Raw genomic sequence first — 25,679 nt, 5'->3', positions numbered from 1 at the left:
ATTCACCAGATACAGCTGAATGGTTTGGAAGACCAATACCTCATTGTCCTTCCCTTCCCAACTTTACTTTTTAAAATGGAATTCCTTTCCTTATTTCCCTCACAGTGATATTATGTCTCATCATTGTTTTTATTTATTTATTTACTTAGGGCTCCTTTTACAAAGGTGCACTAGCGTTTTTAGCGTGCGCTACCTGAAAAACCATTGCCTGCTCAAAAAGAGGCGGTAGCGGCTAGCACGCGCTAAAACCGCTAGCGTGTCTTTGTAAAAGGAGCCCTTACTTTTTAATTGTAAGCTGCCTATGAAATATTTTGATGGGCGGGATATCAAAACTGAAATAAACTTGAAATTTTACCAGGAATGAACTAAATAATTTTTTTGATGTAGGAAAGGTTTGTTGTTTACATGCATAATTTTGAAAATTCACATTTATGTGAGTAAATTAATGCTGAAAATGGTTGTACATACCAAAGAGCATATAGTTTTGTGGGCATAAACACATATTTTAATTGTGAAAAGCCATTCAAGTACACACAGAGGAAACTATACATATATTTCTTACACTTTCATACATTTATAAAATTACCCCCTTAGAGGTAATATATTTAAGATATCAATATTATAGTTTCTTCATATTTGCAGGAATATCAATGTCGGGCCCCTTGTGTTATGGTCATTTTTATCGCAGACCGCTGCAGTAAAAGCTCCAACACTGTTACCGCAGCGGTCTATGATACAAGACCCTAATATATTGGGAGATCTGCACCAAACCCCCAAACAGGGAAAACTATAAATAATTTAAACCAATTTAATATTGTGCAAGGTCCTCAGTTAAACACAACTCAGTGTTTTCGGGACAAGCCCTGTAGAATGAGTTGTAAGCTGTTTAAACCAAAAAGAGTTAATTAAGCGTGTTACATCCCCAGACCTTTGTGCTCACGTGTTCAAAATTTAAAGTACAAAAACACACACAATAATTAAAAAGGTGCTGTGATCTCTCCAATATATTAATTGTGCAATATTAAATTGGTTTAAATTATTTATAGTTTTCCCTGTTTTTAGGCTTTGGTGCAGATCTCCCAATATATTTGGCGGTTCATGAAGAATTTTTGCATTTGAACACGGATTAATTTATTCTTCAACAAATTTTGGGTTTTGAATTTATAAAAGACCCTAATGCAGCTTGATAAAAGGGGGCCTTTATTTGCATCTAACCTAACAAACATAAGTTAATACTTCCCATTGTATTGTTTACCTGATTGCCCTTTGTATCTTCTATTGATGATTTTAAGAATATCTTCAATGAAGTTCTCAGTGATGGAAGGTTTTTGCCGAACCTATAACAACAAGTATTAATATTTAAAGAATAGGACATAGGGCTCCTTTTTCTAAGGTGTGCTAGCGTTTTTAGCATGCGCTACATTACCCTGCATGCTAACCCCGCGCTACATGCCAAGAACTAACGCCTGCTCAATGCTGGCGTTAGCGTCTAGCGTGCACTAAAACCGCTAGCGTAGCTTAGTAAAAGGAGCCCATAATCTCTTTGTGACCAACTGCCAACCATCACAGTGCTGCTACTCTTGCCAGCACAAATACAGCAGCCAAATTACCTTCCAATACAGCAAAATACATTGAAGTTAAAGTAATTCCATCATAATGGAAAAAAATGGTACAGTATACATCATATAGTGTATACAGTAATTTGATAAATCTTTTTCTGTATGTAAAGTCTGGTTAATATACAGGAAAAAGCTTTTAGCTGCACACAGGTGTTTTGCAGGTATCAATTAAACATAGTAGGGATGAAGTTGTGATTTAAGTAAATATTTATAAAATGTACAAACATAAGCACAGAATACAGCACTAATCTGTAAGGCAAAGAAACTGAATGGACTTTGTAAAAGGAGCCCTAAGCTTCTACCTGAGGCAATGTAAGGTTAAATTACTTGCCCCAGGCCACAAAGAGTGGCAGTAAGATTTGCTTACTGGTGTTTCTCTTCAGTAAGGACTGTGAAGTGAGGTTATTATTTCTTAATGGTTAAGGAGGTTTTTTGTGCTTTCATGAATTTAATGTATTTTCACAATTTATCTGATGCAAAACTTTTCAATGAAAAAAAAAAATAAATTCTATGGCTGTCCTGGTATAAGAGAAAAGGAGAAAAAGATGAATGCTCAGAAGACAAGTGCTTAAAAAAACCCCACACAAGTTCCATTATAGTATACAATTACACTTTTCCCTCCATATTCGCGGGGGATGCGGGCGGACCATAGACGTGAATATGGAAAAACTGCGAATAACTTTTTAAATGTTATTCGTAGTTTTTAGAAAAAGCCTTCTGTTTTTATTATTGGAACCGCAAATAACTTTTCTACAGCGATTTTTGAGCAGTAGTGCTGCCTGATTCACGATTTGAATCGATTCTCCGATTCACTTTGGGTGAAATCGATTCGAATCGGTTTGTTATTGCATAAAATCGGACTTACTGATTCGTTGGCCCCTTGCTACCACCGCAGACCTGTTCGGGATTTCCTTCTGCCACTGGAGTCCTTGCTTAGATGTAACTTTCGGTTTTGCAAAAACTGGAAATTACATTGAAGTAAGGACTCCGGCAGAAGGAAATCCCAAACGGGTCTCTGCGTACAGATCGGGGCAGCAAGGCTTTCTCCTCTCCTCTATGGCCAGGCAAAAGCGGCGGTAGCAAATGCAAATCACTACCCTGCCGTTACTCGGGCGTCTTTTCTCCATTTGGCCGCCCAAGCGGAAACAGGAAGTTTTCACTGAGGGTGGGCCGCAGTGGAGAGAAGACGCGAGGAGTGCTGGCAAGAGTGGATCGCTACCGCCAGGGCAGACCTCTTACCAGATGCGTCCCTCCTGCTGGACTCTCTTTGGGAAAGGTGCGGAGGTGTGGTGGTGGTGGGGGCTTAAGAGTGCCATAAAAAAAATTAAGAAGGAAGGAGAGGGGAGATGGGGAGTTGGTGGACTGGAGGAGAGATGGGGGAGAAGATAGATGGGCGAAATGAACTTGGTGGGGGGGGGGAGAACATGGAGAGGAGAGATGAAGGGAAGGATAGCTTTGTCTCCGCTCCAGCGACTCAAGGCAGAGGAAGGAGGAAGCTTCCTCCATCTTGTCCCTCCTTCCTCCGCCCGACGCCACTCGTGCAGGAGGGATCTGCCCTGCCCTGCTGACTTGCTAGCCTGCTCTTCTCCAGCCCATCCGAGGGCTGCTAAAGGCCAGCGTGTCCCGGCTCCTCTTCAGCCCACTGCGGGCCGCCAAAAGCTTTGTCTCCGCTCCAGCGACTTCAAGGCAGAGGAAGGTGGAAGCTTCCTCCATCTTGTCCCTCCTTCCTCCACCCGACGCCACTCTTGCAGGAGTGTGCGGACCTGCTCTTCACTAGAAACTCTGCCCCCACAGCCCACCCAAGAGCAGCCGAAGCCCCTGCAACTTGGGCTCCTCTCTGCCTCACCTCACCTCACCGCCCTCCCCCCTCCTTGGCCTATCAAGGTCCACTGAGGGCCTCCAGACTCTCAGCTCCCCTTACCCAACCCGGACTCTGCCCGTTGTCAAAGTTTACCACTGTTTATACCCCTGTTTCTGCATCATATTTTACTATTGTATTTGCTCATGTTTTGATGCTAAACTTTTTCTGTTTTTTTTGCTCAGTTCTGCACCAAACTGTACTCTCTGCCAAAGGTTTTTTACCAGTCTCTCACTTTTCGGTTGCCCCGTTTCCCCCAGCACATCCTGGGCTACACACATACCTTAACCGTGCAATCCCCCTGTTACCCATTTACTGCCCCAAGTCTCTCCGCTCTAGGCACCACATGGAAAGCGCTTAGCCACTAATTGTCCTCACTGATATAGCCCCCCTTTAGTCCTAAAAAAAAAAAAGCCTCTCCTCCCTTCTCTCGGCCCCGTACTTAGCCAGCTTAATTTAAGTTCCCCTGCTCCTTCCTCAACCAACTCTACTCCCCCTTGCTGCAGACTCTCACACACCAACCACCCCGCCATGAATCCATCCTTCTGGATCCTTCTCCTCCTACTCTGCTCACCTCTCTATCCTTCCCTCTGTCTGAAACTTCCCTCCCCCAACCTACTCGACCCCGCCAACACCAATACCATCTGCCCCGGACTCAGAATCCCCACACTGATACGCACCAGAAATTCCCCTCCCAAGAAAACCCCCCGAAAAGTCAACCAAGATTCTCTAAAGCCCCTGCCCCCTGCCAATCTTCCCAACACTGTCCCGGACTCTCTCACCCCAGTCCCGACACTTTATTGCAACGCCAGATCCGCATGCAATAAGACCCAAATCTTGAAAGACCTTCTAGACGAGCTCGACCCTGGATTCCTGTGCATCACAGAATCATGGATCGCCAAAGACGACCTATTCACACAAAATGAACTCCTCCCCCATGGTTACCAAGGCCTCTTCTCCCCCAGACCCAACCAAAAAGGAGGTGGTCTGGCACTCCTCTACAAATCTTTCTTAGACGTCCAGCTCCTTGAGACGGGCACCCATGCTTCTCTAGAATATTTGCTTGCCTCGGTCAATGACGAACTCTGCACCCACCCATTGGGCATCCTAATACTATACCGACCACCCACCCCTTGGACCAAATCTTCCAATCTCGTCTATGAGACCATAACAAATGCCTTCCTTAAATTCCAAAGACTTCTGATTGTTGGTGATATCAATCTCCACCTCGACGACACAAATAACAATGATACATCCGAATTCAACAACTTCCTTACCTCTCTAGGTTTTCCCTCACCCACCCCATCCCCAACCACTGGACCGCCCTCTCCAAGTCCACCTACCACTCCCTTGCTCCATTAACCACCAAAACCATCTCCTACCCCCGAAAGGCCCCCTGGTACCTACCTCTTCACAGAGAATTGAAACAGAAAATGTCGCGCTTTGGAGCGCAAATGGAAAAAATCTAAATCCCCCTCTGATAGACAGACCTGGAGGGCTAATATTAAATTTTACAATTCAACATTAAAAAAGCCAGGAAAAACTTCTTTGGAGACAAGATCGCTAGATCCAACAACCAGATCAGTGCGCTGTTCAACATCTGGCGCTCCCTAACTACAAAAAAAGACCCACCTTTGCTTCCACCATCTCTATCAGCCGATGCCCTTGCAAATTTTTTTAATGAAAGGGTTACCACTCTAAGATGCTCCTTCCCTCCCACAGTCTCCTACAATTCCCTGACCTCTATTGATCTCAACCCTACCTTACCTGTATCCACCCCCATTCCTGCCGACAGATCCTGGACCGCCTTCGAGCTTGTCTCTGAACCGCAAGTCTCCAAACTCTGCCTCAAACTAAAAACTTGCAAGTGCATTTTGGATCCTTTCCCCTCCTATCTATTCGAGAATATCCCTACACAGGCCATCGCTTCCCTCACCGACCTTATAAACTCTGCCCTAACATCGGGCCTTTTCTCCCCCGACATGGGACACATTTCATTGTCCCCTCTCCTGAAAAAGGCCGACCTTGATCCTTCCATTCCATCTAACTACCGTCCTATAGCAAATATCCCTCTCCTAACCAAGTTATTAGAATCCATCATATCCACCCAACTCTCATCCTACCTAGAACGATTTTCTATCCTCCTACCCCACCAATTCGGCTTCAGACCCAACTTCAGCACCGAATCCCTCTTGGCCTCACTAATCTCTAAGGTGCAACAACTCCATTCTCGCAACAAATTCGCTGTTCTTCTTCAATTCGACCTCTCCGCAGCCTTCGATGTCGTTCACCACGACATCCTAATCTTCCAACTCTCCGAAATAGGCATAAGCTCCACAGTCCTTGATTGGTTCTCGAAATTCCTACGCCTCCACTCCTACACCGTTAACACAAACGGTACCTCATCCCCCGCCTGGAAGCCAAAATGTGGAGTCCTGCAAGGCTCACCCCTCTCCCCTATCCTTTTCAACATCTACATGTCCTCTCTGAAACTCCTTCATCTATCCCCCCTAGAAACTCTCTACTCCTACGCTGACGACATCCTCATCCTCCTCGAAACCGACTCGAACCTCTCTAACCTCGCTGAGAACATCTCCACATGTATTACGAACCTCCAATCCTGGGCCCAATCTGTACAAATGAAACTGAATGAGTCCAAAACCAAACTACTTTGGCTCGGCCCAATTTCAGATCATTTACCCACCTCCATCCCTCTACCTTCCGGCCCCACTCTTCAGCTTGAGTTTTCAAGCAAAGTCCTAGGCATCATCTTAGACTCCTCTCTCTCCTTCAACGATCACCTGAACTCCCTGGTAATAAAATGCTTCTCTAGCCTCCATATGTTGAGGAAAGTAAGATCTTGCTTTCATCATTCTCATTTCGCCATCCTCGTTCAATCCACCATCCTCTCTAGACTGGACTACTGCAACTCCATCTATATAAGCCTAACTAAGAAAAACCTCCATAGACTTCAGCTAATTCAGAACGCCGCGGCCAAGCTTATTTTCGCAAAAGGCAAGTTCGATCACGTTTCCCCACTCCTCTCCAAGCTTCACTGGCTCCCAGTATACTCCAGAGTCCTCTATAAATGTGCCTGCATAGCCTTCAAGATTCTACATGGCGTCCTTCCTCCCGTTATCCCACTCTTCTGGAATTCCTCAAACCCGCTCTCTTCTAGACCCTCCCAAAAACTGAATCTATCTTTCCCATCTATAAAAGGTATATCCCGCGCAGGAAAACTTGGAACATCCCTCCCCTTTAGAACCACAGAACTCTGGAACAACCTCTCATCCCCGCTCAGAAATTCTAGCTCCTTCCAATCCTTCCGCAAACACTTGAAAACTTGGCTCTTCTCAAAAATCTAATCACCCCCCGTTCTCTAGTACTCTGTCCCTCTCTATCTTCTCAGTCCCTCTCCTATATCCCTTCTTTGTAGTTCCTTTCCTCTCAACCTCTGTAAACCGTGCCGAGCTCTGCACATGCGGAGATGGTGCGGTATACAAACCTAAGGTTTAGTTTAGTTTAGGATAGAAGAAGCAAAGATCTAAAAACAGGAGAGGGAGAGAGATGGTGGACAATGGGATTTAGGGAGGGAAGGAACAGAAAGGAAGAGAAGTTGGACACAAGGGATGGTGTGGAGGGGAGGGATAGATATACTGGATAGGAGGATAGTTGGGAAGATAAAGGGAGACATGGTGGACCCTGGGGTGGTGGGGAAGGAGAGAGAGATGAAGGATGAAAGGGTAATTCAGAAAAAGTGGATGGAGACGAAAAAAAGGAAAGATACCAGATCTCTAGGGGAGGGAAGGGAAACGGAAGGGGAGGACAGAGACAGAAGATGGATGGTTAGCACGGAGAAAGAAGAAAGAAGGAGACCCTGGCAAGCAAGTTATCAGAAGACAACTGGAGCTGGGGACCGATAAAATCTGAATAATGATCAGACAACAAAAGGTAGAAACATAGAAACATAGAAATAGACGGCAGATAAGGGCCCACGGCCCATCTAGTCTGCCCACCTTAATGTCCCTCCCCTACCTTTGCCTTGTGAATAGATCCCATGTGCCGATCCCATTTGGCCTTAAAATCAGGCACGCTGCTGGCCTCAATCACCTGTAGTGGAAGACTATTCCAGCGATCAACCACTTTTTCAGTGAAAAAGAATTTCCTGGTGTCACCTCGTAGTTTCCCGCCCCTGATTTTCAACGGATGCCCTCTTGTTGTCGTGGGACCCTTGAAAAAGAAGATATCTTCCTCCGCCTCGATGCGGCCCGTAAGATACTTGAACGTCTCGATCATGTCCCCCCTCTCTCTGCGCTCCTCGAGCGAGTATAGCTGTAATTTGTCAAGCCGTTTTTCGTATGGTAGATCCTTGAGTCCCGAGACCATCCAAGTGGCCATTCTTTGCACCGACTCCAGTCTCAGCACATCCTTGCGATAATGCGGCCTCCAGAATTGCACACAGTATTCCAGGTGGGGCCTCACCATGGATCTATACAATGGCATAATGACTTCCGCCTTACGACTGACGAAACCCCTTCGTATGCAGCCCATGATTTGTCTTGCCTTGGATGAAGCCTGCTCCACTTGATTGGCAGACTTCATGTCCTCACTGACGATTACCCCCAAGTCTCATTCTGCTACCGTTTTTGCTAGGATCTCGCCATTAAGGGTATAAGACTTGCATGGATTCTGGCTGCCCAGGTGCATAACTTTGCATTTTTTGGCATTGAAGTTGAGTTGCCATGTCCTAGACCATTGCTCCAGTAGGAGTAGGTCGTGCATCATGTTGTCGGGCACTGAATCTTCGTCTGTTGTGCATTTGCCCACTACATTACTCAGTTTGGCGTCATCGGCGAATAATGTTATTTTACCTCGAAGCCCTTCTGCCAAGTCTCTTATAAAGATGTTGAATAGGATTGGGCCCAAGACTGAGCCCTGTGGTACTCCACTAATCACCTCCGTCATTTCGGAGGGGGTGCCGTTCACCACCACCCTTTGGAGCCTACCTCCAAGCCAGCTCCCAACCCATTTCGTCAATGTGTTACCTAATCCTATAGAACTCATCTTGCTCAGTAACCTGCGGTGTGGTACGCTATCGAATGCTTTGCTAAAGTCCAGGTACACGATGTCCAGGGACTCCCCAATATCCAGCTTCCCCGTTACCCAGTCAAAGAAGCTGATCAGGTTGGATTGGCAGGATCTCCCCTTAGTAAATCCATGTTGTCGGGGATCCCGTAGATTCTCCTCATCCAGGATCTTATCTAATTGGTGTTTGATTAGAGTTTCCATTAGTTTGCTCACTATCGATGTTAGACTCACTGGTCTGTAGTTTGCTGTCTCCATCTTTGAGCCTTTCTTGTGGAGTGGAATGACGTTAGCCGTCCTCCAGTCCAACGGGACGCTGCCTGTACTAAGGGAGAGGTTGAAGAGCGCGGACAGTGGCTCCGCCAAGACATCACTCAGCTCCCTAAGCACCCTGGAGTGCAGGTTGTCCGGCCCCATTGCTTTGTTAACCTTGAGCTTTGACAGCTCACCGTAGACACTGCTGGGCGTAAACTCAAAGTTACTAAACGGGTCAACTGAGCCAACCCTTGTCTGTAGCTGAGGGCCGAGCCCTGGCACTTCTCGGGTGAAGACTGAGCAGAAGTATTCATTTAATAGTTGGGCTTTTTCCGAATCCTTTTCCACATAGTCTTCGTCTGGTTTCCTAAGACGTACAATCCCGCCTGAGTTTTTTCTTCTATCACTGATATACCTGAAGAAGGATTTATCTCCCTTCTGGATGTTCTTTGCTAGAGACTCCTCCATGAGGAATTTAGCCTCCCTGACTGCTGTTTTGACGGCTTTTGATTTGGCCAGGTAGTCTGCTCTAGAGTCCTGCTTCCCTGATTGTTTGTAAGAGATGAATGCTTTTTTCTTCTCCTTGATCAGGTCTGAGATCTCCGCAGTAAACCACTGTGGCTTATTGTTCCTTCGCCGTTTACTTACTGATTTTACATAGCGGTTTGTTGCTTCTTGTATGGTTGCTTTCAAAGTCGACCACATGTCTTCCACGTTATCGGTTTCTTCTTGGCTTTGTAGCGCCTGGTGAACGAAGTCTCCCATTTCTTTGAAATTTGTGTCCTTGAATTTGAGGACTTTGGTTAGTGTAGTAGATTTAGTGAAACCTTTCCTGATATTGAACCATACCATGTTGTGGTCACTGGAGGCCAATGTGTCGCCCACCGAGACCTCTGTGACACTTTCTCCATTGGTAAGTATCAGGTCCAGTATTGCCTGATCCCTTGTCGGTTCCAACACCAGTTGCCTGAGGCTTGCTCCTTTCATAGAGTTTAATAGCCTCCTGCTGCTGCCGGAAGCAGAGGTAAGTGTAACCCAATCCACATCAGGCATGTTGAAGTCACCTAGCAATACTGTGTCCCCACGCAAGGTGATATTTTCTATATCTTCGATTATTTCCATATCCAGGTCATCCTGTTGTCTTGGGGGTCTGTAAATTACGCCAAGATACAAGCATTTGTCCTTCCCTCTGGCCAAATTAACCCAAAGGGATTCCCCAGTATACTGGACATCTGAGATTCTCATGACCTTAATGTCATCTTTAGTATATAATGCTACACCCCCTCCCTTCCTACCTTCTCTGTCCCGGCGAAGCAAGTTGTAACCCGGTATGACCATGTCCCACCCGTGGGAGTCTGTGAGCCAGGTTTCGGATATCGCCACCACATCCAGGTTGGCATTCCTTATTTCTGTTTCCAATTCCAGGATCTTGTTTCCTAAACTGTGTGCGTTGACATACATAGCCCTCCATGTTATATTTTTGTTATGTCTCAGTGGGGATATTCCTGTTTGAGCTATTTGAACACCTTTAGCATTATTTGTGTTATTTGTGCTTTCCTGAGGCTCAGAACCACAATGTGTACTCCCCATATACCCAGAACTACAGTGTGTACTCCCCCTAGACCTGGAATTACAATGTGACCCATAAATATGATGTGACCCTACTCCCGACTCAAAAGTGTGTGCACTCACCCCTGACCCAGAATTTCGGTGTCTACTTTCCTCAGCCTCATAAATGTATTGGCATTTTAGTTCGCCTGGTATGTTGTTTGTGCCTGTACCCTCCCCCGACTTACCTAGTTTAAAGCCCTGTGGAGTAGGCGGGCTAGGCGGTGTCCAAGGACATTCTTCCCTCTTCTGGTTAGAGGTAGAAAAAATAATTTATTTTCTATTTTGTGGTGTTAGACCACGAACGTGAGCTAGGATTTAAGAGAGAGAGGAAAAGTCTTTTTTGTTTGTTTACACCATAGCGCAAGTGTGGGTAGGAGAGGGCAAAGTGGGTGAAGAGGCTATAAAAGGGGTGAAGAGACTATAAAATAAACCCACCAGGATATTTGAAAAAAACATCTACTTGGGCAGGAAAATCTAATCAAATCAAATTTTTTTTTTTTCCTGAATCAGGCAGCACTACTGAGCAGGCAAGCAAGCAGCAATTTCAGGGCAGGCAAGCAGTGATTTCTGGGCAGGCATGCAGGGAAGAAGCCTTTCTCTCTATGGATGATGGAAGCAGCGTTTTTCTCAGTGCACACTGGGAAGCAGCAAATTTGTGGGAGAAAACATGGTAGCAGCGATTTTCAGAATGAATGGTAAGCGATACACTTTATCGGTACAGTAAAAGGAAAAATAACTTTAATGATGACGTAATGTTTGGGGACGGAGTCAGCTTCTGAAAAATCGTGAATAAGTGAATCCGCAGATACGGAAACCGCGGATACGGAGGGAGAAGTGTACATTAAAATCTCAGACAATTCAGTTGTGCAATATTTACCACTTTAAAACCTCTAACATTTACTGTATATTAATAATGGCAATTTCAATTTTTAAAGCCAAACAGATTATGTAATTTTGTCATACGTTTTGATAAGGTTTGAAAGAAACTACTGAAACCCACTGGCAGCTAAACTGATATAAAATATTCAAACAAAAAACAACACAAAACAACAAAAACCCAGAAAGCAATCAAAATAATAAACAAGCCTAAAAAGCACTCGCTAGTCTAAAATATGGTTCACTGTGGGCAATACAGCTGTATGATGGATCATTAAACTTGTAACTGCCATTTTGACAACATAATTTTTATGTACTATACCTCATAAAAAAGATTTGGTCGGTTGAAAGATGCAGTGAATGTGATACACTTCTGAACACACAAAATCTTCTGTGCATCTTGCAGCACATGGTTAGTTGCAGTAGCAGTCAAACCAATCAATGGCACATTGGGAAACTGGCGCTTCAGAATGCCAAGCAACTTATAATCTAAAGATGAGAAAGAAAACATTTCTCTTTTGTTTTCATATATTTCAATTAAAAACGTATAGGAAAAGCATACACACACACATATATATACCGTGGAGAGGATGCGGTATATAAACTTAAGGTTTAGTTTAGTTTAGACAGAGATAAGGGAGACATCTGAAGCATCTAATAAGCACAACTCAGAACATTCAAAAAACATAGATATAATGCTAATGCTTTTCTATAATATAGTTTATCATATATACAGTGTGTGTGTGTGTGTACATATATATATATACACACACATACACACATGGAAGAACTTACACCTTGGGAAGTGGGTTGGCTCGAGCTAGGGAGTTGGGAAACTCCGATTCAAGCTCTTGAGACATACTTGAGAGCAACAGCCATTGTCCGGCCCATCTTTTCAAAGACAACGGAGAGGATGAGAAAGGAAAACTTAGACTTCAGCACAGGCAGGGCTTCGGAAGGTAAGCAGGCACAAAATGCTCCTGTTGCCAAGTTAGAATGCCCCCCATCCATTGAATTCATTACGAAATATGCCCATTTTCACTTACAAAATTATTCATTTTCTTAACCAAGATATCTCAAAACAAAAACATATTCTGGGGGATTCAATCACCATTCAACTATCTTTGTCCAAACACAGTCCAGACAACTGTTTTTAATTTGACAGCAGAAGAATAATGCCTTTTGTTTATTCAGATGGATTACATTTCCATTTTGTATGTCATAAATATTTCTAAGTGGGAACTTTCTAATGCCATAATATTAAAAAGAGAGGGGGGTACGTATCCCTTTCATACACTAGTAAATAGACTGATATTCTTTATAATGCAAAACTTTGTGTTGATAAACATTTATAAACAAAGCCCTGCCAGCTGAATGTCTCTTCTTCTAGTTCAGCAGCCAGAACTTTGATTTATAAAATGACAATTGTACAGAATATTGTTTTTTTTTATACTTTAATAAGATAAGTTCTGTATACAACTATTCAAGGCTTGTGCGGATAGGGTCAGATGGTTTGCAGGGACAGGATGGGGACCAAGCTCACGGGGACAGGGACCGAGCTTGGGACCAAGCTCGCGGGGATGGGGACAAAATTTTTTCCCCGTGTCATTCTCTAATTAGCAATAGAAGAGAACTGAGGAGACAAGAGTGAAAGAAGGAATTCCCTAAGTCTCTATGTTTCACTGTATGCAAGTTTCTGTAATACAAAATCTAGAACTGCCTTTCCCTTAGAAATGCATGAACCATTTTTGGAGATGGGGATTAATTCTCTGGAACACCTGGTCTGAATCTGCTTTGTCTTTTCACTGGTCTTTCCCCCTTATGAGGTTTCATCCTAGTTTGTTAAAATTTCAAAGAGTTGCTTTGTCCCCAAGACAAACATTCTTAATCTCTTTTGTATAATTCTTTTCAACTTCCACTGGGTTGCAAATAAGCAGTCGTGTCAAACTGCAATTCCAGAGGACTACAAACCAGTCTAATCTAATCTAATCCTTAGGTTTGTATACCGCATCATCTCCAGTTTTCAGGATATTCCTAATGAATAAACATGAGCTTTATTTTGTGTTTTATTTTCTTTCCTTTGTTTAATTTGGAGAAAGGCAACCTTTGCCTTCCCTGAACGTTATAAAAACTTTTCATTCTTCACTTGTGATCTGAGTTCAGTCTACACCTCTTTGACAATTAACTGTCTTCAATTCTATATAGCACCCCCTACTTCTAGGTCCCTCCTCTTTCTTCTCCATGCCCCCTTCCACCACTACTTTCCCCTTCCTCTTTGATCTGTTGCCTTGAGCCTGTATAACATAACATAACATAACATAACTTTATTCTTCTATACCGCCATAGTCGAATGACTTATAGGCGGTTCACACTGAAGAAAGCTGGACAATCAGTGAATTACAAAATGCAAATAGTGAAACTACAACATATTACTCATGAAATAGACAGGATGAAAATATAAATTTAGTGTGACTTCTGTTTAGGAGATAAATCTGTCGAACAATACAGTTTTAATTTCTTTCCACTGATGTAGTTACCTAGCCAAGACTGCTATTTAGGTATGCCTGACTCACAAATGGAAGATTAGATTAGATTCTCTTTATGGGCAGCTTAAATACTGAAAGATGGCTTGTTGCCTATATTTCTGTATTTGATCAATTCTAGCTTGTCTGCTGGTGTTATACCAAATGTTTGAAACTGTTTTTTGATTTACAAATACTTAAAGAAATTTAATCTGGACATTTCTTTTTTGGCAATATGACTGAGTGTGTATTATACGGCTGGGTTCCCATTAGAGAGTTGCGCGGGGACAGAAATCCCACCCGTCCCCACCCGTCCCCGCCAAAATCCCACCCATCCCCACCCGTCCCCGTGAGGAATCCCTCCGTCCCCACCCGTCCCCGTGAGGAATCCCTCCGTCCCCACCCGTCCCCGCGAGGAATCCCCTCCGTCCCCACCCGTCCCCGCGAGGAATCCCCTCCGTCCCCACCCGTCCCCGCGAGGAATCCCCTCCGTCACCATCCTTCCCTATAAACTTCAGAAATAGTTATTTTATTTAATTATGCTACTGAATTAAAGGCTCTGGTAGAGACCCATTTACAAATAAGCAAAGAGACTATTAATTTGGAAATATTAATTGGGAAGAATACATACTTTGTAAATGGGTTTCTACCAGAACCTCTAATGTAAATATAAAATATAAATACTCAGCTGATGAGAACCCACAAACTGTCAGCTGAGGACTTCCTTTGCAGTTGGCCTGGGGTCCCTTTTGCCAAGCTTGGCAGGCAGCAGTAGCGTCCCTGAGTCACAGATGCTGGCACCTCAGTGGCTCATGGATGCTGCCAGCGACTGCTGCGCTTGGTGGAGGGGAGTTCTGACCATCTCTAGAGGAGGTCCTCTGCTGGCGGTGCTTGGGGATCCCCACCAGTCACAGCAAGGACCAACAAGTACTTCAACACTGTAGAAATAAAACCAGAAATGCATTTCCTTTTCTTTTGAACACAAAACAAAGATATCTGCCATATACATTTCCCAAGGCAGATGACTCTATGCAATGTCACCTCGGTAACAAAATACAAAAATAGACAAATACACCCCCTCCCTTTTTACTAAACCACAATAGTAGGTTTTAGCACAGGGAGTTACGCTGAATGCCTCGCGCTGCTCTCAATGCTCATAGGCTCCCTGCGCTAAAAAACAATATTGCGGTTTAGTAAAAGGGAGCCATAGTGCAAAATATAGACAGCAGATATAAATTCTCAAAACAGACACATTTTGATCACTAAATTGAAAATAAAATCATTTTTCCTACCTTTGCTGTTTGGTGATTTCATGAGTCTCTGGTTGCACTTTCTTCTTCTGACTGTGCATCCAATCTTTCTTCCTTTCTTTCAGCCTCCTGTATGTTTCCTCTCCTCCAGACCTCATTCTCTCCCCCAACTTTTTCTTTCTGTCTCCCTGTTCCCCCTTCTTTCTGTCTCTCTGTCTGCCCCCTTTCTTTCTTTCTCCGTGCCCTCCCCCAAGCCACTCGGTTTGCTGCCACCGCCATCGGGGAATAGTCCCCAAGCCACCGCTGTCCCAAGCTTTCCCTGCAGAAGCGTCGCGCTGACCAGCATTCCGCTCCCTGACGTCAATTCTGACGTAGGAGAGGAAGTTCCGGGCCAACAAGGCATTTCTCCTCATTCCATCCAGCCTGAGCCCCATCTCTCCTTGATCCAGCATTTCCCTTCTGTGTCTGTCAGAATTACCATTCCACCTATTTTCCAGCATCACCCTTCTTTGTGTCCATCTCACCTATATCCCTATCTCACCACTTTTTCAGAATCTTCATTTGTCTCTGTCCTTGTCTTTACCCCATATTCACCATTTGCCCTTTCAATGTCTTTATCTCCCCCCCCCCACACACACTTTTTCAGCATTACTTCTATGTCTCTATTTCACCTCCTCTTCATGTCCCCTCTGTATCTCTATCCTTATTCAGAAGGTCCTGCTTACCCTTTCTCTTCTTTGTGTCACTATCTCCATTTTCAGCTTTCCCCCTTTTTCCTTTGTTAATGCACCCTGTAGCCAGAATCTTTCCACCCTCTCTCCACTCCGGCCCAGCCCAGTATGAAATATTTCCTTTTGTTTCTCTCCCCTCTCTCTTCTCCTCCCTCACCCACGAGTCCTGCATCTGGCCCTCTCCCTTCTACCTGCACCTGGCAACACCCCCCTGCTCCGCGGCTCTCTTAAGCAACTCGTCAGCAGCGGTGATCAAGACAAGCTGCCGACATCGAGGCCTTCCCTCTACGAGTCCCACCTTTGTGGAAAAAGGAAGTTGAAACAAGCGGGACTCGCAGAGGGTAGGCCCCGACGCCAGAAGCTTGTGTCGATCGTTGTTGCCGAAGAGAGCCGCAGGTAGAAGGGAGAGGGAGATAGGAAGGCTGTAGAAGCTCCGGAGCATGACACCGAACCCGGCCAGGATGATTTCTTTTTCAGGCTGCTGCTGCCGCTGCCATCCCCCACCCGAAATGACAAAAAACAGCCTAATGCCCGCGTCGGGAAATAGCCATGCTGAGCAGTGAGCTCAGCATGTACACAGATGAAAGCCTTGCTTGCTGATTGGTCCGGCGGCACGGTGGGGCGGGGCCGCCGGACCAATCAGCAAGCAAGGCTTTCATCTGTGTACGTGCTGAGCTCACTGCTCAACATGGCTATTTCCCGACGCGACGCCAGACTTGCATCGCCAGAATTTAGGTAGGTTGTTTTCATCCCCGTGGGAGTCCCGTGGGCAAGGGGGCATCCCCGTGGGAGTCCCGTGGGTCAGGGGGGCATCCCCGTGGGAGTCCCGTGGGCCAGGGGGCGTCCCCGTGGGAGTCCCGTGGGCCAGGGGGGGAACCCGCGGGATCCCCGCGGGACCCGCGGGATCCCCGCGATCCCCGTTCCCGTGCAGACCTCTAGTTCCCATGGGATCATTTCTCACTGAGGCTGAGGGCTAGCCACCTTGGGGTACTCCCCTGCTGAGTCTGAGGGGCAGGGCTCAAGCAAGGAGGTGGTTAAATGTCCTGAGTAGAATAGATCAGAGAGGGCCCCCAAGGCAAGAGATCTCCAAGTGAGTAGTGAGAGAGGCCCAAGTCAAAATCTCTAGGGAGCAACCCTGAGTGAGGACTTCCCAGCAAGGATACAGAGAAAGAGAGAAAGCTAAGGAAGTAGCCTGAACCCCCACCAAAAAAAAAAAAAAAGTTTCTCTCGGGTAGGAACTGTAAATAGTCAAGTCACACAACCAAGATAAGAGAGAACCTTGTATAATATTCCAAAAGTATAGGAATTTAGTGTGTGTCCAGAAGGTACCTGAGATGGCAGTCGCCACAGTGTTTGGACCTGCCCCATGAAAAGTAGTAACTGGGACTTATGAGATACAAAAAGAGAGAAAGAGAAAGAGAGACTCTACTTAAAAGGACTAGACCTGTGAAGTAACACAGCTGATTATGTCATTTTAGTGTATATTAAAGTACTTTGACTTTTACCTGCATCCTGTTGGTATGCACATCACATGGTCATGAGGTTCTACAGCCAGCTGTCAGTCCAGTTATATGACTGAAAACCTCCCTTTTTAACAAAGGTAACCGAAAAAGTTGTTTATTTATTGGCACTTGTTATACTGCTGAAGTGGCCCAAAAGACATCCTTCTATCTCATTTAAGTGATACTGGATAAAGGGAGGAGGGGGAGGGGTCCTTTTGAACAGGTTTAGATCCTACTTTTCTTTTTGAAGGAATATCTTTCCATCTTACCTGCTCTCTGCAGGAGTTTCCCAAGGTTTAATCTTAGCTCCAGTTTTGTTTTTCATTTTTTTCTTATTAACTACTCTAATTCAAGATCTGGGCTGCTCCACTTATATTTATGCAGATGACATTCAGTTCTACCGTATATACTCGAATATAAGTCGATCTGAATATAAGCTGAAACCTCTATTTTCTCCAAAAGGAACCCAAGTTTCCAAGTTTATTAGGTATTTTTGATTTATCGCCTATTCAAAATTCAAGGCGATGTACAAATAAAATAGTTGGTAACACACTTGCAATTATTAAATTAAACAAACAATTATCTAAAATACAAATAACACATATAACATTACATTTAAAGGTAATTTAAATAGGTTATAGTGAAACATAAGGAAAAATTATTTAATGGTTACATTCGATAATACAATCACTAATTCGAATTTAAAATATTTAATTAAATTCAGGGAAAAAACAATAGGAAGGGGGACAAAGACAATTGACCTTTTAAGTTATGGATGCGGAAGGAAAAAAGGAAGAATTAGTTATTAAAGGCGTCAATATATAGAAAACTTTTAAGTTCTGACTTAAATTTTGTTAAGTTTTTTTCCTGTCTTAGGTACAATGGAAGATTGTTCCAAGATTGAGGGGCTGTTATGGAAAAAATAGTGTTACGCCTTGTGTTAATAACTTTTAGTGAGGGAATAGCTAAAAGTTGCTGGTCTTGAGATCTAAGAGATCTAGAGGTAGTATAGGGTATTAAAAGTCTAAATATAAAGGCAGGAGTTTTGTGTTCTAAAGCTTTGAAAATGAGTAAACATTGTTTAAATACTATTCTATGTGCTACTGGGAGCCAGTGGGCTTTCTTAAGTAGGGGTGTGACATGATCAAATTTTTTTGCCTTATAGATTAATTTAATAGCGGCGTTCTGGATTATTTGTAATCGTTTAATTTCTTTCTGTGACAAGCCTGTAAATAGTGCATTACAGTAGTCTAATTTAGACACTACAAGTGAATGAATTAAGATATTCAATGATTTTGAACATAAAAATTTAGATATCGGAAGGTAAAATGGTTGACTTGAATATAAGTCGGGTGGCTTAATATTCAAGTGCCGTGCCCTGTCAGGCTCTGCACCCAGCCCCCTTCCCTCCCTCCCTCCTTCCCCTGTCAGACTCTGCACCCAGCCCCCTTCCTTCCTTCCCATAAGACTCTGCACCCAGCCCCCCCTCCCTCCATCCCTCCCAGGCTCGACACCCTGTCCTCCCTCCCTGCCTTCTCCGTCGTACCTTCTCTACCAATCCCTGGTGGTCCAGAGGTGCAGCGGGCAGGAACGAGCTTTCCACGCTCCTGCCCCGCTCCTCCTGCCAGGTTCTACACCCTGCCCACTTCCTTCCTTTCCTCCCCTGTCAAGCTCTGCACCCAGTCCCCCTCCCTCCAAGGCCCTGCACGGTGTCCTCCCTCCCTGCCATGTCTGTTGTACTTCCTCTGCCGATCCCTAGTGGTCCAGAGGTGCAGCAGGCAGGAGCGAGCTTTCCGCGCTCCTGCCTGGTACTAACCCGGTTGGTCAGTAGCTCTGCGAGATGTGTTTTCCTCGTCTGCTGAGCGGCACCGAGCAGGAGCACACTTTGGTGCTGCTGCTCGGCGCTGAGTGGCTTCCTGACTCGCTCCCGCGAAGATGACATCAAAGGCTGCTAAAGGAGCAAAACTGTAGGACAATATCTTGTTGTCCAGTATTCCATAATTTTCTGATATCATGAAATAATAATCGAAGCAAAGATTCTATACTGGCACTCTTTCTAAAACCAAATTGTGATGGAAGCAAAATATGATATTCTCCGTATTCTATCAATTGCATTATCACTATTGCCCCTAAAATCTTAATAAATAGTGGTATATTTGCTACAGGCCTATAGTTTTTTTAATAGTATAGTTAGTACTACATCACACCTAATACTGGAAAAAGACCTGAACTCAAAAGGTTGATTTATCAAATTATGAAACCATATTATGAAACTTAATGTAGAAGAACATAGTCAGTACGTTGGTCATAAATCTAGGCCAGTGGTTTCCCCAGGCCAGTTGGGTTTTCAGGATAGCCCTAATGAATATGCATGAGAGAGATCTGCATATAATGGAGGTGCCATGCATACAAATCTGCTCCATGCATATTCATTAGGGCTATCCTGAAAACCCGACTGGCCTGGGGGTCCTCCAGGACAGGGTTGGGAATCACTGATCTAGCTTACAGTGGGTTAAAGAAAATCTCTTCCAAACTCAATAACCTAAATTTAGACCATATCCTATCTACTGGGATTTGATTAGGATTACATTAGTTTTCAATAACATTATCAGTAATTGAGTTGTTTCCATCGTATAGAGAGTCAACATGTTTTCTGATTTTCAATAACCTTTCTTGAAAATAATGCGCCAATGAGGTTGCAGTTGATTAGTGGATATACCAGAAGAAGCAAGATTGCTTACATTAGTGAGATCCTGAATAAGTTTAAACAATTTTTTTCATTATCAAGTTGATATCTCTCTACCAGATCCAAACAATAATTCCTATTTTACACCCCATCTCCTGTTTCCCTTTTATATCCAAGATACTTGAACATGCTGTTCACCATCACTGTCTTGACTTTTTCGTCTCAATCTACTGCAATCTGTCTTTCACCATCTACATGCTACAGAAACAGTCTATTCCAAGAGATTTGTTCCTAGCCAGATTCAAGGGCCTTTACTCAGTCCTCATCCTTCTTGAGCTACTGTTTCAGACACTGTTGATTACCACCTACTCACTTGGATTTAGGGGCTCTGCTCTATCTTGGTTTTCTTCTTATCTCTCCCATTGCACTTACAGGAGGTAATTCTAACACCTAGCATCAAGATGTAGAGGCACCACAATAGTGCTATTATTCTAACACACATGTGCACACTTGGCACCTAACAATAGGCATCAATTTATTGAATCGCCCTTTCAGTTTGTGCTCTGGTGGATACTCCCCTCCACTGGTTAACACTGTCAGTCAGTCTACTTTAGGGCTATCTTGAGACCTTTTCTCTCTTTATACTTGCTTCCTTGGTGTTCTGATCTTCTCTTGTGGTTTTTCAGTATCATCTTTATGTTAACGAATCCCAGACCTACCTCTCTATACCAGGAATCCAGGCCCAAGTCTCAGCCTGCTTGTCTGATATTGCTGCCTGGGTGTCCCACTGTCATCTGAAAATGGAACACAGCCAAGAATGAGCTTCTTATCTTCCCCCATAAACCCACTTCTCCTATTCCCCCCTTCTCTATTTATGTGGATAACAGTCATCCCTTCCTGTCAGTGTCTGAAAAGTTGTTTATTTATTGGCACTTGTTATACTGCTGAAGTGGCCCAAAAGACATCCTTCTATCTCATTTAAGTGATACTGAATAAAGGCCTGTTAACCTTAGCATCATCTTTGACTCCTCTTTCTCCGCACATACCCAACAGACTGCTAAAACCTTTTATTTCTCTCTCTCACCACCAAAATTCATCCCATCCATTCTGAACATATTACCAAACCCCTTGTCCACACACTTCCTGCTTAAGACTACTGCAACTTAATCTTCACAGGTTGCAAACTAAACCACCTTTCTCCCCCTTCAATCTATTCAAAATTCTGCTGCATGACTTGTCTTCAGTAGTATTGCTAATATTCACATAACCTCTCTTCTCAAGTCACTCCATTGACTCCTTATCTGTTTCTATATACAATTTAAACTTTCTTTTACTGACTTATAAGTGCATTCATCCTGCAGTTACTCAGTACCTCTCCTCTTATCTCTCCCTATATCCCTGAGTAGAAAATATGCTTGAGAGGCAAGTCACTCGTATCTGTATTCTCCTCCACTGCCAATTCCAGATTTTATTTCTATCATCTTGCTGTGCTATATGTCTGGAAAAGACTCCCTGAGTTAGTATGTCATGCTCCAGCTGGTCCTACTCAAATCCAGGATAAAAGCCCACCTTTTTGAGGTTTCTATTAACTCTTAATCCTTATTTAATAACCTTGTTGTTTTAATCATTCCCATAAGAAATTAAGGGGAGTTCATTTTTTATTTATCACTTTTGTCAGTTTTGGATCTTTTCTGTTGAGCAGGGGCTCGCTCTTACATCTGTGTGCTGTCTACATCTAGAAGCACTATAGAAATAAGTAGTAGCAGTAATAGTCTGTGAAAACAGATGCTAACCAGACATAAGGTGCATGTGCACTGGGTTCCACAGAAAAACTGCATTAACATTTGGGCTAGAGAAAGTCACAAAAATAAGAAATATCCTAAGTAGTCAGAAAAGACAATTTGTGATGCCAATGCCAACAGAAGCTGATTATGATTTAATTGAAGCCCAAAGTAGTAAGAGGAATTTGCTAGGCCACAAATAATTTTTAAAAAATCATGTTTCACTTAAAAGTATATACTATACCAGGTCTGAAGTCATGTCCCCATTGACTGCAACAGTGAACTTCATCCACTGCAATACGAGAGAAAGTCCCAGCATTGTAAGACTTCTCCAACCTTGACATCAACATTTTGCTTTTGGCAATTTTTTCTGGAGTCACGTATAGTAACCTTAACTGGGATGCTTTATCAATCATAGCATCGAGAACCCATTTTGTGTGTTCCTGTTAAAAAATAAATATTTAAAAAATTACCACATTTCTCAACTAAGTGAAATCCATGGGACTGATTTTGTATTATTGCTGGTAGTTAGTGATTTGCTTATCACTAACTGCCCAAATAGAAAAGTCACTACTTATCACAATTATAATTACAATGATATAACTGTATTGTTCATGTGGCATTCAATAGAACTCTGCTCAGAGACATGAAGGCAATTTGTTCCGCCTCATCACCCAATGCAGTGTTCCAAAAATATATACCGTATTTTCGCGGATATAACGCGCACCATTGTAAAACGCGCACAGGGGTATAGCGCGCAGAAATCACGATGATATGTACAAAAACTTTTCTATACCGCGCTCAGGCATATAACGCGCATGCTGCCCGACTCTCCTCTGGCCACCCCGACTCTCCTTTCGCTCTCCCCGACTCTCCTCTGGCCACCCCGACTCTCCTTTCGCCCTCCCCGACTCTCCTCTGGTTGCCCCGACTCACCGTTCACCCGCCCTGACTTTCGGTGCACTGCCCCGCCTCTCCGTGCCTGTCCCCCTTGAAGTCCTGTCCCCCCTTGAAGGTCTGCCTGTCCTCCCTTGAAGGTCTGCCTGTCCCCCCTTGAAGTCCTGTCCCCATCCTGAAAGCCTGATGCCCCCCCTCGACGTCCGATTCTTCTCCCCCCTCGGCAGGACCACTCGCACCCCCACCCCGAAGGACCGCCGACTCCCCGACAATATTGGGCCAGGAGGGAGCCCAAATCCTCCTGGCCACGGCGACCCCCTAACCCCACCCCGCACTACATTACGGGCAGGAGGGATCCCAGGCCCTCCTGCCCTCGACGCAAACCCCCTCCCCCCAACGACCGCCCCCCCCCAAGAACCTCCGCCCGTCCCCCAGCCGACCCGCGACCCTCCTGGCCGACCCCCACGACACCCCCACCCGCCTTCCCCGTACTTTGTGTAGTTGGGCCAGAAGGGAGCCCAAACCCTCCTGGCCACGGCGACCCCCTAACCCCACCCCGCACTACATTACGGGCAGGAGGGATCCCAGGCCCTCCTGCCCTCGACGCAAACCCCCCTCCCTCCAACGACCGCCCCCCCCCCAAGAACCTCCGACCGACCTGCGACCCCCCTGGCCGACCCCCCCACCCCCCTTCCCCGTACCTTTGGAAGTTGGCCGGACAGACGGGAGCCAAACCCGCCTGTCCGGCAGGCAGCCAACGAAGGAATGAGGCCGGATTGGCCCATCCGTCCTAAAGCTCCGCCTACTGGTGGGGCCTAAGGCGCGTGGGCCAATCAGAATAGGCCCTGGAGCCTTAGGTCCCACCTGGGGGCGCGGCCTGAGACACATGGTCGGGTTTGGCCCATGTGCCTCAGGCCGCGCCCCCAGGTGGGACCTAAGGCTCCAGGGCCTATTCTGATTGGCCCACGCGCCTTAGGCCCCACCAGTAGGCGGAGCTTTAGGACGGATGGGCCAATCCGGCCTCATTCCTTCGTTGGCTGCCTGCCGGACAGGCGGGTTTGGCTCCCGTCTGTCCGGCCAACTTCCAAAGGTACGGGGAAGGGGGGTGGGGGGGTCGGCCAGGGGGGTCGCGGGTCGGTCGGAGGTTCTTGGGGGGGGGCGGTCGTTGGAGGGAGGGGGGTTTGCGTCGAGGGCAGGAGGGCCTGGGATCCCTCCTGCCCGTAATGTAGTGCGGGGTGGGGTTAGGGGGTCGCCGTGGCCAGGAGGGTTTGGGCTCCCTTCTGGCCCAACTACACAAAGTACGAGGAAGGCGGGTGGGGGTGTCGTGGGGGTCGGCCAGGGGGGTCGCGGGTCGGCTGGGGGACGGGCGGAGGTTCTTGGGGGGGGGGCGGTCGTTGGGGGGAGGGGGTTTGCGTCGAGGGCAGGAGGGCCTGGGATCCCTCCTGCCCGTAATGTAGTGCGGGGTGGGGTTAGGGGGTCGCCGTGGCCAGGAGGGTTTGGGCTCCCTCCTGGCCCGATATTGTTGGGGAGTCGGCGGTCCTTCGGGGTGAGGGTGCGAGTGGTCCTGCCGGGGGGGGGGGGAGGTATCGGACGTCGGGGGGGCGGCCGGGCAAGAGGGCTTGGGCTCCCTCTTGCTCCGATCGTGGATGCGGGTGCGGGTGGGAGCGCGTGCGAGCGGTCGTTCGGGGTGGGGGTGCGAGCGGTCCTGCTGGGGGGGTGAATCGGGCGTCGGGCGGGGTGGGAACTATGTTTAAAAACTTTTGTATACCGCGCTCAGGCATATACCGCGCGAGGGGTATGCGCGGTACGTAAAATCACGTATAACGCGCGCGTTATATCCGCGAAAATACGGTAGCTTTGCTTTCACTATTAAATAGCTAGCTATTACAGCTATGCTAAGTTTTTCATTCAAGTAGCAGATATTTGTGTGTGGCTGGTTCCGACGTGCCACGTTTCGACCCTGCGTCAGGGAACCGGCAGCAAGAGCGATTTACAAATGGAGGTGAAAGCTCATGAAAAAACCGCGATTTCACTATGTGCTGTATCTCTAAAAGTGATTGCCCCGTTCTATCTATCACTAACTGCCAGCAGTAATCTTAACCTAGATATTTATATTAAGAACACTTGGGGGATAATTTTATAAAGGGAAAGGGATTGGGACTTTTACAACCACATTCAAAGAGATTTACATACAGGTACTTAATGCATTTTCCCTATCTGTCCCGGTGGCTCACAATCTGTCTAATGTACCTGGGACAGTGGAGGATTAAGTGACTTGCTCAGGATCACAAGGAGTAGCGCAGGGTTTGAACCCACAACTTCAGGGTGCCGAGGCTTTAGTTCTAACCAATATGGCACACTCTCCTCCTTTTTATGTGTGAAAAACGGCTACTACAAAACAAAGTAAGGGTATATAAGCACAGAAATATAGGGGCAATTCTATAACTCCAATGAAAGAACACCTCACTGTTATGGGTTCAATTGCACAGATTAGCTTTAGCCCCAAAGAATAAGGATGCTGAAAATGAGCTCCCACATGAACCCTTGAAAAAGCCCTTTTGGGCAAAACGGATCCTGACGGGGCACGCTAGAGATACTGCAATAAAAGGATAAGTAAAGAAAATGAATTCATACTGTTTAGTCTTTATTTATTTTGTATATGAAGAATTATAGAAAGAAACAACAGCAACTAAATACATTATATATTTACAGGAGGCTGTGAAGAGAACCTAAATGGTTTAACACATATTTTGATGTAAATGACATTGAAGACTACCGCCATCCTGTAACTGAACCCATAACAGTGAGGTGTTCCTTCGTTGTGGTTGTTTCCAATTTACCTCACTCTTCGTCTTCAACATCCTTCTTGTATTTACGCAATTCTATAACTCAGCACCATAATTTAGGAGAATTGATTCCTGTGATGGGGTATATGTCCCATCACAGGGAATGAGGGCCCTGGAAAGGGAAACTCCAGAGATCTACTGGCAAGGGTGTCCACAAAAA

The 25,679-nt window shown here is 45.4% G+C and overlaps 1 protein-coding gene across 5 annotated transcripts in view; it reads right to left on the bottom strand.

Annotated features, from left to right (window-relative positions):
* The window catches only part of RECQL (RecQ like helicase), a 115,181-nt gene that overhangs the window by 42,121 nt on the left and 47,381 nt on the right, over positions 1–25,679 (bottom strand). For all 5 annotated transcript variants that reach the window (XM_033952267.1, XM_033952264.1, XM_033952263.1 and 2 more), the window contains exons 6-8: positions 22,021–22,219; positions 11,627–11,793; positions 1,256–1,337 (exon numbers count right to left, since the gene is read on the bottom strand). In XM_033952267.1, the coding sequence (XP_033808158.1) occupies positions 1,256–1,337; positions 11,627–11,793; positions 22,021–22,219 (448 nt within the window). The remainder of the gene's footprint in view (positions 1–1,255; positions 1,338–11,626; positions 11,794–22,020; positions 22,220–25,679) is intronic.

Source organism: Geotrypetes seraphini, chromosome 7 (genome assembly GCF_902459505.1).
Source record: "Geotrypetes seraphini chromosome 7, aGeoSer1.1, whole genome shotgun sequence".
NCBI lineage: Eukaryota > Metazoa > Chordata > Amphibia > Gymnophiona > Dermophiidae > Geotrypetes > Geotrypetes seraphini.
The sequence above is the reverse complement of the archived record's forward strand: the minus strand, read 5'-3'. Positions and strand labels throughout refer to the sequence as shown.